The sequence below is a fragment of the Oncorhynchus clarkii genome, chromosome 20 (genome assembly GCF_045791955.1).
Source record: "Oncorhynchus clarkii lewisi isolate Uvic-CL-2024 chromosome 20, UVic_Ocla_1.0, whole genome shotgun sequence".
In the NCBI taxonomy this organism is placed as follows: Eukaryota; Metazoa; Chordata; class Actinopteri; order Salmoniformes; family Salmonidae; genus Oncorhynchus; species Oncorhynchus clarkii.
In genome coordinates, this window is record NC_092166.1 from 37,552,064 (window position 1) to 37,572,443 (window position 20,380).

The 20,380-nt window shown below is 42.1% G+C and overlaps 1 protein-coding gene across 1 annotated transcript in view; it reads right to left on the reverse strand.

The window, feature by feature from the left end:
* LOC139377073 (uncharacterized) overlaps positions 1-20,380 on the reverse strand; it is a 101,765-nt gene that overhangs the window by 48,878 nt on the left and 32,507 nt on the right. Inside the window, exon 2 of the mRNA XM_071120117.1 lies at positions 3,552-3,727. Coding sequence (XP_070976218.1) covers positions 3,552-3,667 — 116 coding nt within the window. The 5' untranslated portion in view covers positions 3,668-3,727. The remainder of the gene's footprint in view (positions 1-3,551; positions 3,728-20,380) is intronic.

The window sequence follows — 20,380 nt, forward strand, 5'->3', positions numbered from 1 at the left end:
GTACATCTCTGGTTAAAGAGGATTATATGAAGCTTTACTTTAAGTTACAGTACATCTCTATGGCTGGTTAAAGAGGATTATATGAAGCTTTACTTTAAGATACAGTACATCTCTATGTCTGGTTAAAGAGGATTACATGAAGATTTACTTTAAGATACAGTACATCTCTGGTTAAAGAGGATTACATGAAGCTTTACTTTAAGATACAGTACATCGCTGGTTAAAGAGGATTACATGAAGATTTACTTTAAGATACAGTACATCTCTGGTTAAAGAGGATTACATGAAGCTTTACTTTAAGATACAGTACATCTCTATGTCTGGTTAAAGATGATTACATGAAGCTTTACTTTAAGATACAGTACATCTCTATGTCTGGTTAAAGAGGATTACATGAAGCTTTACTTTAAACTACAGTACATCTCTGGTTAAAGATGATTACATGAAGCTTTACTTTAAGATACAGTACATCTCTATGTCTGGTAAAAGAGGATTACATGAAGCGTTACTTTAAGATACAGTACATCTCTATGTCTGGTTAAAGAGGATTACATGAAGCTTTACTTTAAGATACAGTACATCTCTATGTCTGGTTAAAGAGGATTACATGAAGCTTTACTTTAAGATACAGTACATCTCTGGTTAAATAGGAATATATGAAGCTTTACTTTAAGATACAGTACATCTCTATGTCTGGTTAAAGAGGATTATATGAAGCTTTACTTTAAGTTACAGTACATCTCTATGTCTGGTTAAAGATGATTACATGAAGCTTTACTTTAAGATACAGTACATCTCTATGTCTGGTTAAAGATGATTACATGAAGCTTTACTTTAAGATACAGTACATCTCTATGTCTGGTTAAAGAGGATTACATGAAGCTTTACTTTAAACTACAGTACATCTCTGGTTAAAGATGATTACATGAAGCTTTACTTTAAGATACAGTACATCTCTATGTCTGGTTAAAGAGGATTACATGAAGCGTTACTTTAAGATACAGTACATCTCTATGTCTGGTTAAAGAGGATTACATGAAGCTTTACTTTAAGATACAGTACATCTCTATGTCTGGTTAAAGAGGATTACATGAAGCTTTACTTTAAGATACAGTACATCTCTGGTTAAATAGGAATATATGAAGCTTTACTTTAAGATACAGTACATCTCTATGTCTGGTTAAAGATGATTACATGAAGCTTTACTTTAAGATACAGTACATCTCTATGTCTGGTTAAAGAGGATTACATGAAGCTTTACTTTAAGATACAGTACATCTCTGGTTAAAGAGGATTACATGAAGCTTTACTTTAAGATACAGTACATCTTTGGTTAAAGAGGATTATATGAAGCTTTACTTTAAGTTACAGTACATCTCTATGTCTGGTTAAAGAGGATTACATGAAGCGTTACTTTAAGATACAGAACATCTCTATGTCTGGTTAAAGAGGATTACATGAAGCTTTACTTTAAGATACAGTACATCTCTATGTCTGGTTAAAGAGGATTACATGAAGCTTTACTTTAAGATACAGTACATCTCTGGTTAAATAGGAATATATGAAGATTTACTTTAAGATACAGTACATCTCTATGTCTGGTTAAAGAGGATTATATGAAGCTTTACTTTAAGTTACAGTACATCTCTATGTCTGGTTAAAGATGATTACATGAAGCTTTACTTTAAGATACAGTACATCGCTGGTTAAAGAGGATTACATGAAGCTTTACTTTAAGATGCAGTACATCTCTGGTTAAAGAGGATTACATGAAGCTTTACTTTAAGATACAGTACATCTTTGGTTAAAGAGGATTATATGAAGCTTTACTTTAAGTTACAGTACATCTCTATGTCTGGTTAAAGAGGATTACATGAAGCGTTACTTTAAGATACAGTACATCTCTATGTCTGGTTAAAGAGGATTACATGAAGCTTTACTTTAAGATACAGTACATCTCTCGTTAAAGAGGATTACATGAAGCTTTACTTTAAGATACAGTACATCTCTGGTTAAAGAGGATTACATGAAGCTTTACTTTAAGATACAGTACATCTCTGGTTAAAGAGGATTACATGAAGCTTTACTTTAAGATACAGTACATCTCTATGTCTGGTTAAAGAGGATTACATGAAGCTTTACTTTAAGATACAGTACATCTCTGGTTAAAGAGGATTACATGAAGCTTTACTTTAAGATACAGTACATCTCTATGTCTGGTTAAAGAGGATTACATGAAGCTTTACTTTAAACTACAGTACATCTCTGGTTAAAGAGGATTACATGAAGCTTTACTTTAAGATACAGTACATCTCTATGTCTGGTTAAAGAGGATTACATGAAGCTTTACTTTAAGATACAGTACATCTCTATGTCTGGTTAAAGAGGATTACATGAAGCTTTACTTTAAGATACAGTACATCTCTATGTCTGGTTAAAGAGGATACCAAATGCAACGAAGCCACTGAGGGTTGAGTCTTGTTGGTCCCTGAGGGTTCCGTAAGAACCAGAGCATACTGTGTTCTATTGCTTTTGTCTACTAAGAATCCTGATCTATAAGCTAGTCACTCTAAAAAACAGGGTAAATAAATGACAGAAAACACATTGGTTTGTTTTAGGCCAGCAGCATACCACCTTGCATCCCACTGCTGGCTTTCCTCTGAAGCTAAGCAGAGTTGGTTCTGGATGGGAGACCAGATGCTGCTGGAAGTGGTGTTGGATGGCCAGTAGGAGGCACCCTTTCCTATGGTCTAAAAAAATATCTCAATAACCCAGGGCAGTGATTGGGGACATTGCCCTGTGTAGGCTGTCATCTTTTGGATGAGACATTAAACAGATGTCCTGACTCTGTAGGCACTAAAGTGTGTTTAGAGTGTTTACCCTGGCATCCTGGCTAAATCCCACTCTGCTGTAAATGAGAATGTGTTGTCAGTAAACTTGTCTAGTTAAATGATTGTTTCTTTTTTGTACCCAGCCAGTTGGGTCACTTAGTTGGATTGTTTTCTTTGAATACTGAAGGCGTGGCTTGGTCGGGTGTGGGTTTCAGATATCCCATAGTTTGAACAGTAGAGAGAGCGAGAGGGACAGAGAGAGAGGGAGAGAGAGAGAGAGAGAGAGAGAGCGAGAAGAGCTTGGCTAAACCCACAAAGAATTGGGTGAAATACCACAGTGTGACATCACAGCAGCAAGACTTGTTGCTATGATGTGTGTGACATCAAATCTCAGCAACAAGAAAAGGGCAACCAGTGAAGAAAAAACACCATTGAAAATATAACCCATATTTATGTTTATTTATTTTCCCTTTTGTACTTTAACTATTTGCACATAATATGACATTTGAAATGTCTTTATTATTTTGGAACTTTTGTGAGTGTAATGTTTACGCTTAATTTTTACAATTATTTATTTCACTTTTGTTTATTATCTATTCATATTATTATCTATTAATGAAATCAGAGAGAGAGAGAGAGAGAGAGAGAGAGAGAGAGAGAGAGAGAGAGAGAGAGAGAGAGAGAGAGAGAGAGAGAGAGATGTGTTGGCTGTGACCTCACCTTTGGCAGCCCACACAAACCACCACGATGATGATGGTGACCACAAAGGCTGACGCTGCAGCGATGGCCCCTAGCAACAGCACCTTACGGTAGGAATTGTCCATCACAGACGCCATAACACACTCAGACACACACTCAGACACACACACACACAGAAGGAGGGTGCTCAGGAAAACCTGCAGAGGAGTTTAAAAAAATGAACAAAATAAGTTAGGGTCAACTTTGTTTTCACCATTTTATTTTTGACAGGATTTCATGTTTTTTAAAGTGTGATAAGATAGTGTACACCAATAAGAGAGTTGGAGAGTAATACTGGATCTACAGTGGTGCACGGAAACAGAGAGGAAGAGGGGAGGGGTTAATGCAAAGAGCGACATTAGGTGAGCAGAGGGGTGTGTGTGCTTGACCATCTAAGTTTCTATTTTGGGCCTGTTACCACACGTAGCACAAAAAGAAAACGGAGAAGCATGCTGGGTTGTACGCTACATGAAGATCACATATTTTCTGAAATGACATATTCTCATCTACACTACACTCCCTCTCTCGATAATCCAAAGTGCATACATTAAGCCAGCTAACATCCCACAGATATGTGTAGGACTTCATCCATGCTACTTGTTAGCTCATACTACTAATTGTATTCTCATGTAGTGAGCTCAAATGTACGTTTAACAGAATAACACAAAGAGTCTGTCTGTCTGTTACGACTTCCACCGAAGTCGGTTCCTCTCCCTGTCCGGGCGGCGCTCGGCGGGCGGTGGAGGCTTTCCTCCACAAGCAGCGTATTTTTGCGTGTAGTGATTCTAGTAAGGTGCGTTGTGGTTCTACGCCTTATGGGAGAACTGTTTGTTCCCATTGGGTTTTGGGTATTTGTACTGGACTGTGTTTGTTTTGGACCTGATTAAAAGTTACACGCTACACTGACATTTCTGCTCTCCTGCGTTTGACTCCTCACTTACCTTCAGTGTGCTCGCAACAATCTCTGTCCAGCCTCAAAACAAATCTTTCTGGCCATCAGTATGCTTCATTTCAGTTCCTGCCACAATATGTTTGTTTTCCTTCTCAATAAGAAGGAAAGTGATTGCTTTGCAATGTTCTGATTAAGTGGCCTATATCTTGACAAGCCCTTTTAATCAAATACTTATAAATGATGCACACACTATAAACACACGTAACAACAAATACACACATACAAGTACACACACGCATGCTGCACTAGACTGCACTACACGTTCATACAGAAACACACACTCATGCACACACGCCCCGTAGCACTCACTTCTGTCATCACGAAGTGCTTTGAGAGGTTAATTAAGGATCATATCTCTCCACCTTACCTGACACCCGAGACCCACTTCAATTTGAAATCCGCATCAATACATCCACGGATGATGCAATCGCCATCACACTGCTCTATCCCATTTGGACAAGAGGAATACCTAGGTATGAATGCTGTTCATTGACTACAGTTCAGCCTTCATTACCATAGTGCCCTCCAAGCTCATCAATTAAGCTCGGGGCCCTGGGTCTGAACCCCACCCTGTGCAACTGGGTCCTGGACTTCCTGACCGGCCGCTCTCAGGTGGTGAAGGTAGGAAACAACACCTCCACTACGCTGATCCTCAACACAGGGCACTCAGCCCCCTCCTGTACTCCATGTTCACCCATGAGTGTGTGGCCATGCACACCTCCAACTCAATCATCAAGTTTGCAGACGACACAACAGTGGTAGGCCTGACTAACAACAACAATGAGACAGCCTACAGGAAGGAGGTGAGGTCCCTGGGAGTGTGGTGCCAGGAAAATAACCTCTCACTCAATGTCAACAAAACAAAGGAGCTGATCGTGGACTTCAGGAAACAGCAGATGGAGCACCCCCTCTACATCGACGGGACCGCAGTGGAGAAGGTGAAAAGCTTCAAGTTCCTTGACGTACACGTCACTGACTATCTGAAATGGTCCATCCACACAGACAGTGTGGTGAAGAAGGCAAAACAGCGTCTCTTCAACATCAGGAAGTTGAAGAAATTTGTCTTGTCACCTAAGACCCTCACAGACTTTTACAGATGTGCAAATGAGAGCTTCCTATCAGGCTGTATCACCGCCTGGAACGGCAATTGTCCTCCCAGTGATGCGTTGTGCAGATTGCACCACCCTCCGGAGAGCCCTGAGATTGCGGACGGTGCAATCTGCACAACATGTCACTGGGAAGACACTACCTGCCCTCCAGGACATCTACAGCAGAGGGTGGTGCAATCTGCACAACGCATCCCTGGGAGGACACTACCTGCCCTCCAGGACATCTAGAGCAGAGGGTGGTGCAATCTGCACAACACATCCCTGGGAGGACACTACCTGCCCTCCAGGACATCTAGAGCAGAGGGTGGTGCGGTCTGCCCAACGCATCCCTGGGAGGACACTACCTGCCCTCCAGGACATCTACAGCAGAGGGTGGTGCGGTCTGCCCAACGCATCTCTGGGAGGACACTACCTGCCCTCCAGGACATCTACAGCAGAGGGTGGTGCGGTCTGCCCAACGCATCCCTGGGAGGACACTACCTGCCCTCCAGGACATCTACAGCAGAGGGTGGTGCGGTCTGCCAACGCATCGCTGGGAGGACACTACCTGCCCTCCAGGACATCTACAGCAGAGGGTGGTGCGGTCTGCCCAACGCATCTCTTGGAGGACACTACCTGCCCTCCAGGACATCTACAGCAGAGGGTGGTGCGGTCTGCCCAACGCATCCCTGGGAGGACACTACCTGCCCTCCAGGACATCTACAGCACCCAGTGTCACAGGAAGGACAAGAAGAGTATCAAGGACCTCAGCTACTCGTGCCACTGCCTGGTCACCCCGCTGTCATCCAGGTCAGTACAGGTGCCTCAAAGCTGGGACCGAGAGACTAAAAAACAGCTTCTATCTCAAGACCCTCAGACTGTTAAACAGCCATCACTAGGCGACCTCCACACAGTACCCTGCCCTCAGTCACTAGCCGGCTACCACCCGGTTCCTCATCTCTGCACCTTAGAGGCTGCTGCCCTATGTACATAGACATGGAACACTGGTCACTTTAATAATAGACCTTGAATCATGTTTACATAATGTTTAACACATTTCATATGTACAGTGGGGCAAAAAACGTAATTAGTCAGCCACCAATTGTGCAAGTTCTCCCACTTAAAAAGATGAGAGAGGCCTGTAAATTTCATCATAGTTACACTTCAACTATGACAGACAAAATGAGGAAAAACAATCCAGAAAATCACATTGTAGGATTTTTAACTAATTTATTTGCAAATTATGGTGGAAAATAAGTATTTGGTCAATAACAAAAGTTTATCTCAATACTTTGTTATATACCCTTTGTTGGCAATGACAGAGGTCAAACGTTTTCTTTAAGTCTTCACAAGGTTTTCACACACTGTTGCTGGTATTTTGGCCCATTCCTCCATGCAGATCTCCTCTTGAGCAGTGATATTTATATTTATACTCCAGACTCCGACATTGATCATCCTAATATTTATATATTTCTTAATTCCATTCTATTACTTTTAGATTTGTGTGTATTGTTGTGTATTGTTAGATATTACTGCACTGTTGGAGCTAGGAACACAAGCATTTAACTACACCCGCAGTAACATCTGCTAAACATGTATGGGACCAATAACATTTGATTTGATACACACACACACACACACACACACACACACACACACACACACACACACACACACAGAGAGAGACATCTTCTGTAATCAGTAGTTATCCCATTGTAAAATAAATGTGATGACGTTCAATCAACTTTTAACCTACAACAAATCCAATGAAATAGTAGGATTTTTTTTGTTGATTTCACGTAGAATTGACGTTAATTGACAAACCAAATGTAAATGAAAACGGGATGTAATCCTGATACACCTTGGACAGGGAGGGTGTTGTGGCAGTATTGCCCTATTCCCAGATGAAATTAAACCCCATGCCTTTTTCATGGCCATAACTTATGCTGTTTTCAGCACATGCACACGTACGCACACACACGTACGCACACACACGTACGCACACACACACAAGCTCACACACAGTCAGTGAAAGTGATGTGACCAATCCACTGGATTATTAGGAAAACTGAACACAAGGGACATGAAAAAGAGCAGTCAGCAAAATGAGGTCAGGGAGAAAGAAAGAGAAAGAAAGAGAGAGACAGAGACAGAAAGAGAGAGATGTACATTTCCAAAGTATACTTTGGCAATATGCACAGTAGAGGTCGACCGATTCTGATTTTTCAACGCCGATACCGATTATTGGAGGACCAAAAAAGCCAATATCGATTAATTGGCCGATTTAAAAAAAATAAAAAAATAAACAAATGTATTTGTAATAATGACAATTACAACAATACTGAATTAACACTTTTAACTTAATTTAATACATCAATAAAATCAATTTAGCCTCAAGTAGATAATGAAACATGTTCAATTTGGTTTAAATAATGCAAAAACAAAGTGTTGGAGAAGAAAGTAAAAGTGCAATATGTGCCATGTAAGAAAGCTAACGTTTCAGTTCCTTGCTCAGAACATGAGAACATATGAAAGCTGGTGGTTCCTTTTAACATGAGTCTTCAATATTCCCAGGTAAGAAGTTTTAGGTTGTAGTTATAATAGGACTATTTCTCTCTATACCATTTGTATTTTATTAACCTTTGACTATTGGATGTTCTTATAGGCACTTTAGTATTGCCAGTGTAACAGTATAGCTTCCGTCCCTCTCCTCGCTCCTCCCTGGGCTCGAACCAGCAACACAACGACAACAGCCACCATCGAAGCAGCGTTACCCATGCAGAGCAAGGGAAACAACCACCCCAAGGCTCAGAGCAAGTGAAGTTTCAAACGCTATTAGCGCGCGCTAACTAGCCAGCCATTTCACATCGGTTACACCAGCCTCATCTTGGGAGTTGATAGGTTCTGGCTACCACTGCTCAGTCAGATACTTAGATACTTGTATGCTTGTATGCTCAGTCACATTATATGCAACACAGGACACGCTAGATAATATCTAGTAATATCATCAACCATGTGTAGTTAACTAGTGATTATGATTGATTGTTTTTTATAAGATAAGTTTAATGCTAGCTAGCAACTTACCTTGGCTTACTGCATTTGCGTAACGAGAGAGTGCAACGAGAGAGAGGAGAGAGAGGCAGGTCGTTATTGCGTTGGACTAGTTAACTGTAAGGTTGCAAGATCCTTCCTTCTTCTCTCCTCATCCCTCACTCTCTTCACCTCTCTCTCTCCCTCTCTTTCTGCCATGCAGAGATGTGGGGTGATCCACAGCAAATTAATTAGCACCCATATTTGCTGTGTATGGAACAGACAGACAGACCCCTATGGAACAGACAGACACAGACAGATAGACAGACAGGCCCAATGCTGGAGAAGCTGCTGACAACAGCTATCGAGAGAGATAGGGAGATATGGGGGAGATAAAGAGGGAGATGTAGAAGAAGAAGAAGGCAGGGAGTGAGATTCGACCACGACAGCCAGAGAAATTGCCAGACAGGGTGGCAGAGAGGGAGGAGAGATGAGGGGAGAGAGAGGTCATTGGCAGACTGTTTCCCCCTGTCTCCTCTTCCTCCTCCTCCAAAAATTAAATGGAGAAACACAGATATAATTTCAGCTTCCCCACGAGAGCGTTCATCCGAACTACACAAAGCACCTCAGTATGTTTCCACATGCTAAGCACACAATATATTTAAACATTTCATTAATATTTAGCTTTAACAATGATTATGGTTAGGTGGAAGAGGAGGGGAGGAAGAGGATAATTGTGAAGATGATAAAAACTATGCTTCTGTCACTGCAGATGATGGTGGTGATGATAATGATGATGATTATGACTCAGACCTAGTGCTGATAACACCTTGAGATGAAGCGTTTCTCTGGAAACTCAGCAGAAATGCAAAAGCAGAGAGCAGAGATGTGATACAGAGAGATAAGAACTGAGATGTGTGAGAGAGAGAGAGAACACAATTAGACCCACAATTAGACCCAACCAAATCATGAGAAAACAAAAAGATAATTACTTGACACATCGGAAAGAATTAACAAAAAAACAGAGCAAACTAGAATGCTTTTGTACCCTGAACAGCGAGTACACAGTTGTAGAATACCTGACCACTGTGACTGACCCAAACTTAAGGAAAGCTTTGACTATGTACAGACTCAGTGAGCATAGCCTTGCTATTGAGAAAGGCCGCCGTAGGCAGACATGGCTGTCAAGAGAAGACAGGCTATGTGCTCACTGCCCACAAGATGAGGTGGAAACTGAGCTGCACTTCCTAACCTCCTGCCAAATGTATGACTATATTAGAGTCACATATTTCCCTCAGATTACACAGATTCACAAAGAATTTGAAAACAAACCTGATTTTGATCAACTCCCATATCTACTGGGTGAAATACCACAGTGTGACATCACAGCAGCAAGATTTGTAGCCTGTTGCCACAAGAAAAGGGCAACCAGTGATGAACAAACACCATTGTAAAAACAACCCATATTTATGCTTATTTATTTAGCCTTTTGTACTTGAACCATTTGCACATCGTTACAACATTGTATAATATGACATTTGAAATGTCTACTCTTTTGGAACATCTGAGTGTAATGTTTACTGTTCATTTTTATTATTCATTTCACTTTTGTTTATTATCTATTTCACTTACTTTGACAATGTTAACACGTTTCCCATGTCAATAAAGCCCCTTGAATTGAATTGAGAGACAGAGAGACAGAGAGAGAGAGAGAGAGAGAGAGAGAGAGAGAGAGAGAGAGAGAGAGAGAGAGAGAGAGAGAGAGAGAGAGAGAGAGAGAGATAGAGAGATAGAGAGAGAGAGAGATAGAGAGATAGAGAGATAGAGAGAGAGATAGAGAGATAGAGAGATAGAGAGATAGAGAGCAGCAGTATAGCAGAACAACCACAGTTAGAAGTCAGGGCTTCTTCTCTGAGCTTCCTTAGACAAACAAGAGACAAACAAGAGCAGAGCTAGAACACAACACCACTCAAGATGACACACAGAGCCTTATGATACCTGTATGAATGGCCTCTTAGTCCTGTCGGAAAGTATTGTGACTTCTCTATGTAGTTCTTATCGGGTGAGTGTTGAACATATTTTCAGGTGTTATTCTGTAATGTCCACAGCTGTGTCTGAGGACCTGAACCACGTGTCAAACTCATTCCACGGAGGGCGAGTGTCTGCGGGTTTTTGCTCCACCCTTGAACTGGATGAATTAAGGTCACTGATTTGTAAGGAGTCCCCTCACCTAGTTGTCTAGGTCTTCATTGAAAGGAAAACCCCAAAATCAGCAGACACTCGGCCCTCCATGGAATGAGTTTGACAGCCATGTTCTAAATGCACCTGTGATGTTGCCAGGTCAATGACCACTTTAAAACAGCAGGGGAGAGTTTAAGGAGAGTGACAGCCTAGGTGTGTAGTAGTCACTTCTCCATACAAAATTATTTTGTCAGTCCAGACCTTCAAAGAGTTTAAGGAGAGTGACAGCCTAGGTGTGTAGTAGTCACTTCTCCATACAAAATGATTTCGTCAGTCCAGACCTTCAAAGTGATTCCTGTGAGTACCTGTAAAAACCCTTTTACATAATCCGCATTCTTGTCATAGAGCAGGATCATCAATGTTTCTGTTGGGCTCTGTGCTCACCCCTGGAAACGGGAGGGAGGGTTTCAGCCCCACCTCCACCGCCCCAGCCCGCTGTCTACCATAGCCCAGCCCAGCCACACAGCCTCTTGTTATGCTTTAATGGTCTCTGCAAACTCCCCAAAAGCCTTTTTTCCCTCTCCGTTGGATTAAGGGGTCAAATGCCCACCGACGCAATTTTCGAAATTGTTGCCAGAGCTTCACAGGCAGGGTGGAGATGTGTAGGCTACCTTGTCCTCTTCGACTGCTCTCACTCTGTCAACACATCAGCACACATCACACTAAGTAATTATTCTAGCAGAACATCGGCATAGAGCATCAGTGTGTGTGTGTGTGTGTGTGTGTGTGTGTGTGTGTGTGTGTGTGTGTGTGTGTGTGTGTGTTTGTGTAGCGCCCCCTTCAGTCTCAAATGAGAACCGCACCGTAGTTCATTCTTAAACGCTCAACCTCTAAATCAATCTGTAATCAAGGTGTTTGGAGATTGGTTAGTGACTAACATAATCTATGACAGATCATAGAAACGGAAGGGGGGGAGAAAGGAGAGAGAAGGGGGAGAGGGAGTATGGGTGAAAGAAAGAGGGGGAAAGATAGATTGTGGGAGAGAGCAAGATGGAGAGAGACAGAGAGAGATGGGAGAGGAGGATTAAAGAGTGAGAGAGCGGTGGAGAGAGAGAGAGAGTGGGAGGATTTAGAGAGGAGGGAGAGAGAGAGAGAGAGAGAGTGGGAGGATATAGAGAGAAGGGAGAGAGACAGAGAGAGAGAGAAAGAGGGGAAGCCAGGAAACATCACAGCATAGTGGGCTTGGTTCAACAGAGGCCTTGCCCCCCAGAGCATCGCATTACACATTACAGCGGAGGAGAAATCACATTATGTCCTCAGCAATCTCTGCCCCCGTGAGACACCACCATAACAACACAGAGCGAGAAGAGAAGGGGGGTGGGGGGGGCTGCCATGTCCGTCTCTAATCCACAGTATAAACAGACACACACACGTCCTAATGTTATCTAATTAACACTGCAATATTCTGTACATGGTTGCACTGTGACCCTGTCTAACTTGTAATTATTTACAACCATTAAGCAACTGTATATCTGCACTTGTATATCGTACATCGTACATCGTATACATCCTGTAGCTACTATCACTGACGTGCACCGGCTATGATGTCACCTAGCTGTTGTTATCTTTTGTTCAGTTTAAGGTGGGAGGGAGGGGAGATACAGTACATGGGTTCTGTGTATTTACTGAAGAAGGAAATAACTATAAATATACTGTACCATCATGATGAGCGTAGCTTACTACCAACTTGTGAATGAATGTGTTTATCCCAGCTATCTACTATGTAAATCTCATGAAGTACCAGGGGATGTTTAGATAATAAGTAACTACTACTACTTTGGATAAAAGCATCTGCTGAATGACCTTCTTTGTTTCTTTCTTGTTGTGCCATAGCCTGGTCCCAGATCTGTTTGTGTTTTATCCACCTCCTCTTTGTTTCTTTCTTGTTGTGCCATAGCCTGGTCCCAGATCTGTTTGTGTTTTATCCACCTCCTCTGGTCGACGGAAGTGACTAGATGTGTCTAAAATCCCAAACAGATCTATGACCAGGCTAGCACAGAGAAGCGGTGTAAGATTCAAATCCTTATCATGGCCTGATCCCAAATATACCACTGCTAAGATATCGCCTTTCACAATATGACAGTTCATTCACTTGACAGTGTATCTCCATTTTCCACTGCTTAAGTCGTGTGGATGGTCCAATGCCACCGGGAGGCTGAGTAAAGCTGAAATACTAAACTATGCTGATCCCAGAGACTCGGGCAAGGCAGGGAGTATGGGTGAAAGAAAGAGGGTCTTAGGCTTAATTAACCAGTCTGCGTCATATGCAAACATTTCGATTTTTAGATTTAGATAGTCTCACGGGATTGTGAATCTTTCGCTCTCTTGCCTGCTCTTTCTCTCATATCTGCTCTCTCTCCCTCTCTCTCCTTCAGCTCATTTCAGTCCAATAGTTCCTCATTATTTTAATGATGCTGGTAAAGGAAGTTTTCTGCTCACCCATGCAGTTCACTTTCAACAACAGGCAGAGCAGTTTGGGAACTGAACGGAAAACCCAAAGTGTAGCTAGTGGATCATCAACAAGCTGACAGTAGCAAATTCATGTGGTATCAAAACAACAAGCAACTCTACATTTCCAACCCATGTCGGGGAGAGAGTCTTCGTAACAGTTGTCTACCTTTTCAGTCTCATTATGTTCAATAATTGGTCCCTTGACAAAGTTTAGTCTTTTCATACACTCTTAGAAAAAAAGGTTCCTAAAGGGTTCTTCAGCTGTCACCATAGTAGAACCTTTTTTGGTTCCAGGTAGAACCCTTTTTGGTGGAAAGGGTTCTTCAGCTGTCACCATAGTAGAACCTTTTTTGGTTCCAGGTAGAACCCTTTTTGGTGGAAAGGGTTCTTCAGCTGTCTCCATAGGAGAACCCTTTTTGTTCCAGGTAGAACCCTTTTTGGTGGAAAGGGTTCTTCAGCTGTCACCATAGTAGAACCTTTTTTGGTTCCAGGTAGAACCCTTTTTGGTGGAAAGGGTTCTTCAGCTGTCACCATAGTAGAACCTTTTTTGGTTCCAGGTAGAACCCTTTTTGGTGGAAAGGGTTCTTCAGCTGTCTCCATAGGAGAACCCTTTTTGTTCCAGGTAGAACCCTTTTTGGTGGAAAGGGTTCTACTTGGAACTCAAAAGGGTTTTACCTGGAAAAAAATGTTTTTACCTAGAACCAAAAGGGCAGGTTTTACCTGGAACCAAACACGGTTCTTCAAAGGGTTCCCCTATGGGGTCCGCCGAAGAAGCCTTTTTGGTTCTAGATAGCATCTTTTTGTGTATCGCAGCTTAGTACAAATACTACAGAAAAAGTAATTTGCATAATGTGCAACACTGCTGGTCAACTCAAATAGGTAGGTGTAATCTTGTGTCCTCATGCATGTGTATCTCTTTCAGAACACTATGTATAACAGCTGGACCTTGTGAAACCTCTTCAAACTCGCTTGTCTGCTACTACGCTGAACAGGAAACATCTCAAGTACCAGCCCCCCACCTGCCTTTGACAGGGCCTAACAGACACAGATATTCCTCCCCAGCTCTCCCTCTCCGTCTGTCTTTCTCTCTATGCATATGTTTTAAAGAGCAACTGAAGGCATTAAACAACTTCTCTGGTAGAAAATGGCCTCTGTGGCATCAATATTAGTCAGGTTGAAATCTTCTTGTGTCAAAACTTACTACAAAGTATAAAATGGATCATTTTGTTATAAAGTCAGTCTCGTACAAAACAGAGAGATGATAAAAAAGACCAGATTTAAGGCAACAGTTTTCTAAAGGTTGGGATTGATCACACGCCCACTTCTGTCAATGATGCCCAACTGTCCAGAGACAACATGGCTCTCTGTCCCCAGCTGTCACGAGGACATGTTGTCCAGTCTGCATATGAATCCAGAGACAACATGGCTCTCTGTCCCCAGCTGTCATGTGGACATGTTGTCCAGTCTGCATATGAATCCAGAGACAACATGGTTCTCTGTCCCCAGCTGTCATGTGGACATGTTGTCCAGTCTGCATAACAATCCAGAGACAACATGGCTCTCTGTCCCCAGCTGTCATGTGGACATGTTGTCCAGTCTGCTTATGAATCCAGAGACAACATGGCTCTCTGTCCCCAGCTGTCATGTGGACATGTTGTCCAGTCTGCTTATGAATCCAGAGACAACATGGCTCTCTGTCCCCAGCTGTCATGTGGACATGATGTCCAGTCTGCATATGAATCCAGAGACAACATGGCTCTCTGTCCCCAGCTGTCATGAGGACATGTTGTCCAGTCTGCATATGAATCCAGAGACAACATGGCTCTCTGTCCCCAGCTGTCACGTGGACATGATGTCCAGTCTGCATATGAATCCAGAGACAACATGGCTCTCTGTCCCCAGCTGTCATGTGGACATTTTGTCCAGTCTGCATAAGAATCCAGAGACAACATGGTTCTCTGTCCCCAGCTGTCACGTGGACATGTTGTCCAGTCTGCATATGAATCCAGAGACAACATGGCTCTCTGTCCCCAGCTGTCACGTGGACGTTGTCCAGTCTGCATATGAATCCAGAGACAACATGGCTCTCTGTCCCCAGCTGTCATGAGGACATGTTGTCCAGTCTGCATATGAATCCAGAGACAACATGGCTCTCTGTCCCCAGCTGTCACATGGACATGTTGTCGGAAGGGGAATGATACTCGAGCTAGCTAAATACATCAAGCTAACGTGTAATGTTATGTTATGTTATGTTGCATGTCTTAGGAAGATGTGCATAGCTCATGTTAGCTAGCTAGCTACCTTGATAACAACAGTTAAACGGTAGCCCATTGGCATTTAGGGTCAATACGGGGCAGGCATATGGACGAGAGGGGCCTGGAGCTGATCTACTGGCACTGGCAAACACCTCAGAAGGGGCAATAGGTGATTACTAATAAGACAGTACATCACAAGTGTTTAGTAATATTCGCCAAATACATTTGCATGTACAGGAATTTGACTTTGTGAAATGGTGCTGCCACAATAAACAGAATATACAGACAAGGTAATAGCAGTCTATCAATACGTGTCACTCAACATCTCTACTTATTTCCTACAGATAGAGGACAGGAGAGAGACTGTCTGAATTGGGAGAGACATTGCACTCAGCACTAAAATTATACAAGACACATCTATTACTTTTTATTGACTTTTCTTATTATCAAATGGTGCTATCAATGGGTGGGTGGGACATGTCAGGGAACTGTTTAATATGGGACATCATACAGGAAGGAATGACGACTGACATGTTTGGTAAGGTAGCCCCAGCATGCACAGGACAAAATGATGTACGGTATCTGTATCGGCTGTGAATGGCAACAGAAGATGAAAGACAAGTGTAATATTAGTACATTGTTATATTAGTAGAGCACTGCTTTACAGTATTATGGATGGTTTACACTTGAAAGTTATCAAAACACTTTGATTAGAATATCTACAGAAGTTCAGCAATTGCATTCTTCTCTCCTGGAGGACACATTGCATTCTTCTCTCCTGGAGGACACATTGCATTCTTCTCTCCTGGAGGACACATTGCATTCTTCTCTCCTGGAGGACACATTGAATTGGTTGATATTGCCATCCTCCTGTATCTGACATCTGCCTGTAGTTATTGAACTCTGCCTGCTGGACCCATGGGTTGAGGCAAACTCATATCCATGATAGAGAGTCATGCACTCCACCTCTCCTGCCCCCTGACTGCACATGTCCATAACCTGTAATATGTTACATGGATGGAAGGGACTTCATCACCCACTGGAGACTTGAAGACACCCAGACAGACACCCATCACCCAGAGAGCTGTGGATGTCAGTGTGTGTTTGGACAAATCCTCAGATTTGGCCAAGTAGACCACAGAAATATAATCCCATTCTAGTTCTGCTTAGCGAGCTGAAGTTGTACTCACAACCTATTTGTACACACAACCTATGTTGATGTTCTAGGTAAAGTGTAGGCATGCTGTCTTCATAAGCACGTGATACTGACAGCAGAAACATATTTTTAGCTGATACATGCATCTCAACTGAGTAATGTTTGTGTCCACATGCATCCTACACCTGTATGGTGTTAGTAGTTCTGGGGTTTCTCACCTGATCAGTGGACATAAGGAGAGAAGAGACCATACAACAGAAGACAGTTAGCAGTGGTGTGTGTTGATGGATGCCAAGGGAAGACAGACTTACCCAAAAATAAAAACAATTAGAAAATAATGTATCTTTCGTCTCTCTGTTTCAGAATTGTCTTCCATTCACAAGTGGCTGAATGTATATGACCAGAGAAAGGGTTTGAGTGAGCAAAACAGCGCCCTCCTGTCTCAGTATCTGTATTTGTATTTATTATGGATCCCCATTAGCTGTTCCTGGGGTCCAGCAGAATTAAGGCAGTTTATACAATTTTAAAAACATTACAATACATTCACATTCTCAGGCCCCTACTCCACCACTACCACATGTCTACAGTACTAAATCCATGTGTATGTGTGTGTATAGTGCGTATGTTATCGTGCGTGTGTGTGTATGCATGTCTGTGCCTATGTTTGTGTTGCTTCACAGTCCCCACTGTTCCATAAGGTGTTTTTTATCTGTTTTTTAAATCTAATTCTACTGCTGCATCAGTTACTTGATGTGGAATAGAGTTCCATGTAGTCGTGGCTCTATATAGTACTGTGCGCCTCCCATAGACTGTTCTGGACCTGGGGACTGTGAAGAGACCTCTGGTGGCATGTCTTGTGGGGTAGTCAGGGTGTCTGAGCTGTGTGCCAGTAGTTCAAACAGACAGCTCAGTGCATTCAATATGTCAATACCTCACATAAATATAAGTAGTGATGAAGTCAATCTCTCCTCCACTTTGAGCCAGGAGAGATTGACATGCATATCATTAAAACATCTTAACGATCGGACCCTAAAATGACAGACCCAAATCTAACTGCCTGTAGCTCAGGACCTAAAGCAAGGACATATTCTTGATACCATTTGAAAGGAAACACTTTGGCATTTGCGGAAATGTGCAATTATTGTAGGAGAATAAAGTCAGCAAAAAAAGAAACGTGCCTTTTTCAGGATCATTCGTAAAAATTCAAATAACTTCACAGATCTTCACTGTAAAGGGTTTAAACACTGTTTCCCATGCTTGTTCAATGAACCATAAACAATTAATAAACATGCACCTGTGGAACGGTCGTTCCCTTCCTGCAGGCTCATCCTGACATGACCCTCCAGCATGACAATGCCACCAGCCATACTGCTCATTCTGTGCATGATTTCCTGCAAGACAGAAATGTCAGTGTTCTGCCATGGCCAGCGAAGAGCCCGGATCGCAATCCCATTGAGCACGTCTGGGACCTGTTAGATCGGAGGGTGAGGGCTAGGACCATTCCCCCCAGAAATGTCTGGGAACTGGCAGGTGCCTTGGTGGAAGAGTGGGGTAACATCTCACAGGCAAATCAGGTGCAGTCCATGAGGAGGAGATGTATTTATTTATCTCACCTTAATTTAACCAGGTAGGCAAGTTGAGAACAAGTTCTCATTTACAATTGCGACCTGGCCAAGATAAAGCAACGCAGTTCGACACATACAACGACACAGAGTTACACATGGAGTAAAACAAACATACAGTCAATAGTGCAGTATAAACAAGTCTATATACGATGTGAGCAAATGAGGTGAGATAAGGGAGGTGAAGGCAAAAAAAGGCCATGGTGGCAAAGTAAATACAATATAGCAAATAAAACACTGGAATGGTAGATTTGCAATGGAAGAAAGTGCAAAGTAGAAATAAAAATAATGGGGTGCAAAGGAGCAAAATAAATAAATAAGTTAAATACAGTAGGGAAAGAGGTAGTTGTTTGGGCTAAATTATAGGTGGGCTATGTACAGGTGCAGTAATCTGTGAGATGCACTGCAGTACTTAATGCAGCTGGTGGCCACACCAGATACTGACTGTTACTTTTGATTTTGACCCCCCCTTTGTTCAGGGACACACTATTATATTTCTGTTAGCCACATGTCTGTGGAATTTGTTCAGTTCATGTCTCAGTTGTTGAATCTTGTTATACAAATATTTACACATGTTAAGTTCGTTGAAAATAAACACAGTTGACAGTGAGAGGACGTATCTTTTTCTGCTGAATTTATAACACATTAGATCTGGTAAAAGATAATACAAAGAAAAAACATGCGCTCTCATGTACATCGAAGGGCCAGCCGTGCTGCCCTGTTCTGAATCAATTACAATTTTCCTAAGTCCTTTTTTGTGGCACCTGACCACAATTGACAGAAATAGAGGTGAATTGTTGCAACTCGTTGTGCCATTGTCCTCTGGTGGCTAGCTGAAACTGTCCCTTTCCTAAATTAGCCATGGATGGAGATTAGCCATGGGGATTTGGATTGTGCTTTTACCCAAAATATTATGTCATTTTTTGGGTGACCCGACCAAATTCCCAAAGAAATATGAGTTATAGATCTGTCATTCTCATTGAAAGCAAGTCTAAGAAGTGGTAGATCTGTTCTACGTGTTAAGTTTCATTTTTTACTTTCGGTTCTGTACACCGTACATGTTGCCCCTGACCTGAGAAGATAGAAGTTCAATATGCAGCTAAATGTCGTAGGCTAATGGGAAACTTCACTGCTAGACACTATTTGGGGTGTTTTTCCAGTCTCTCTACATACAGTTGAAGTCGGAAGTTTATATACACTTAGTTTGGAGTCATTTAAAACTTGTTTTTCAACCACTCTACAAATTTCTTGTTAACAAACTAAAATGTTGGCAATTCTGTTAGGACATCTATTTTGTGCATGACACAAGTAATTTTTCCAAAAATTGTTTACATACAGATTATTTAACTTATAATTCACTGTATCACATTTCCAGTGGGTCAGAAGTTTACATACACTAAGTTGACTGTGCCTTTAAACAGCTTGGAAAATTCCAGAAAATGATGTCATGGCTTTAGAAGCTTCTGATAGGCTAATTGACATCATTTGAGTCAATTGGAGGTGTACCTGTGGATGTATTTCAAGGCCTGCCTTCAAACTCAGTGCCTCTTTGCTTGAGATCATGGAAGATCAAGATGAATCAGCCAAGACCTCCGAAAAAAAAAGTTCAGGACACGCCACTGGCGGTCTGAAAATGTATTCTGACACTTTGTGACTGTTGTCTTCCTGTTGTCTCTGCCTATCACGGTGGGTATGAATTAATGAGTTATAGAGCAAACAACGCAATTATCAAAACACATAGGTTGTAATATGGCTTTTTTTCTGGCTTGGCTTGCCCAGTGATTTTTACCCCCACACTGCTACTGTTAGCTATAGAATATTGTGTTGTCGGACAGCTGACTGAAGACCAGGCATTCAACTCGCAGGTTAATACCCTTTCCACGGTAACATGTCTTTACATGACATTATGAAACTTTGAAATTAACATGCTGATCAGATCGCTCATTCGCATGGGTCCGCGTGCGCCATTGCGCACATGTTGATTTTATCCACCCACACCAGACGCGATCAGGACAC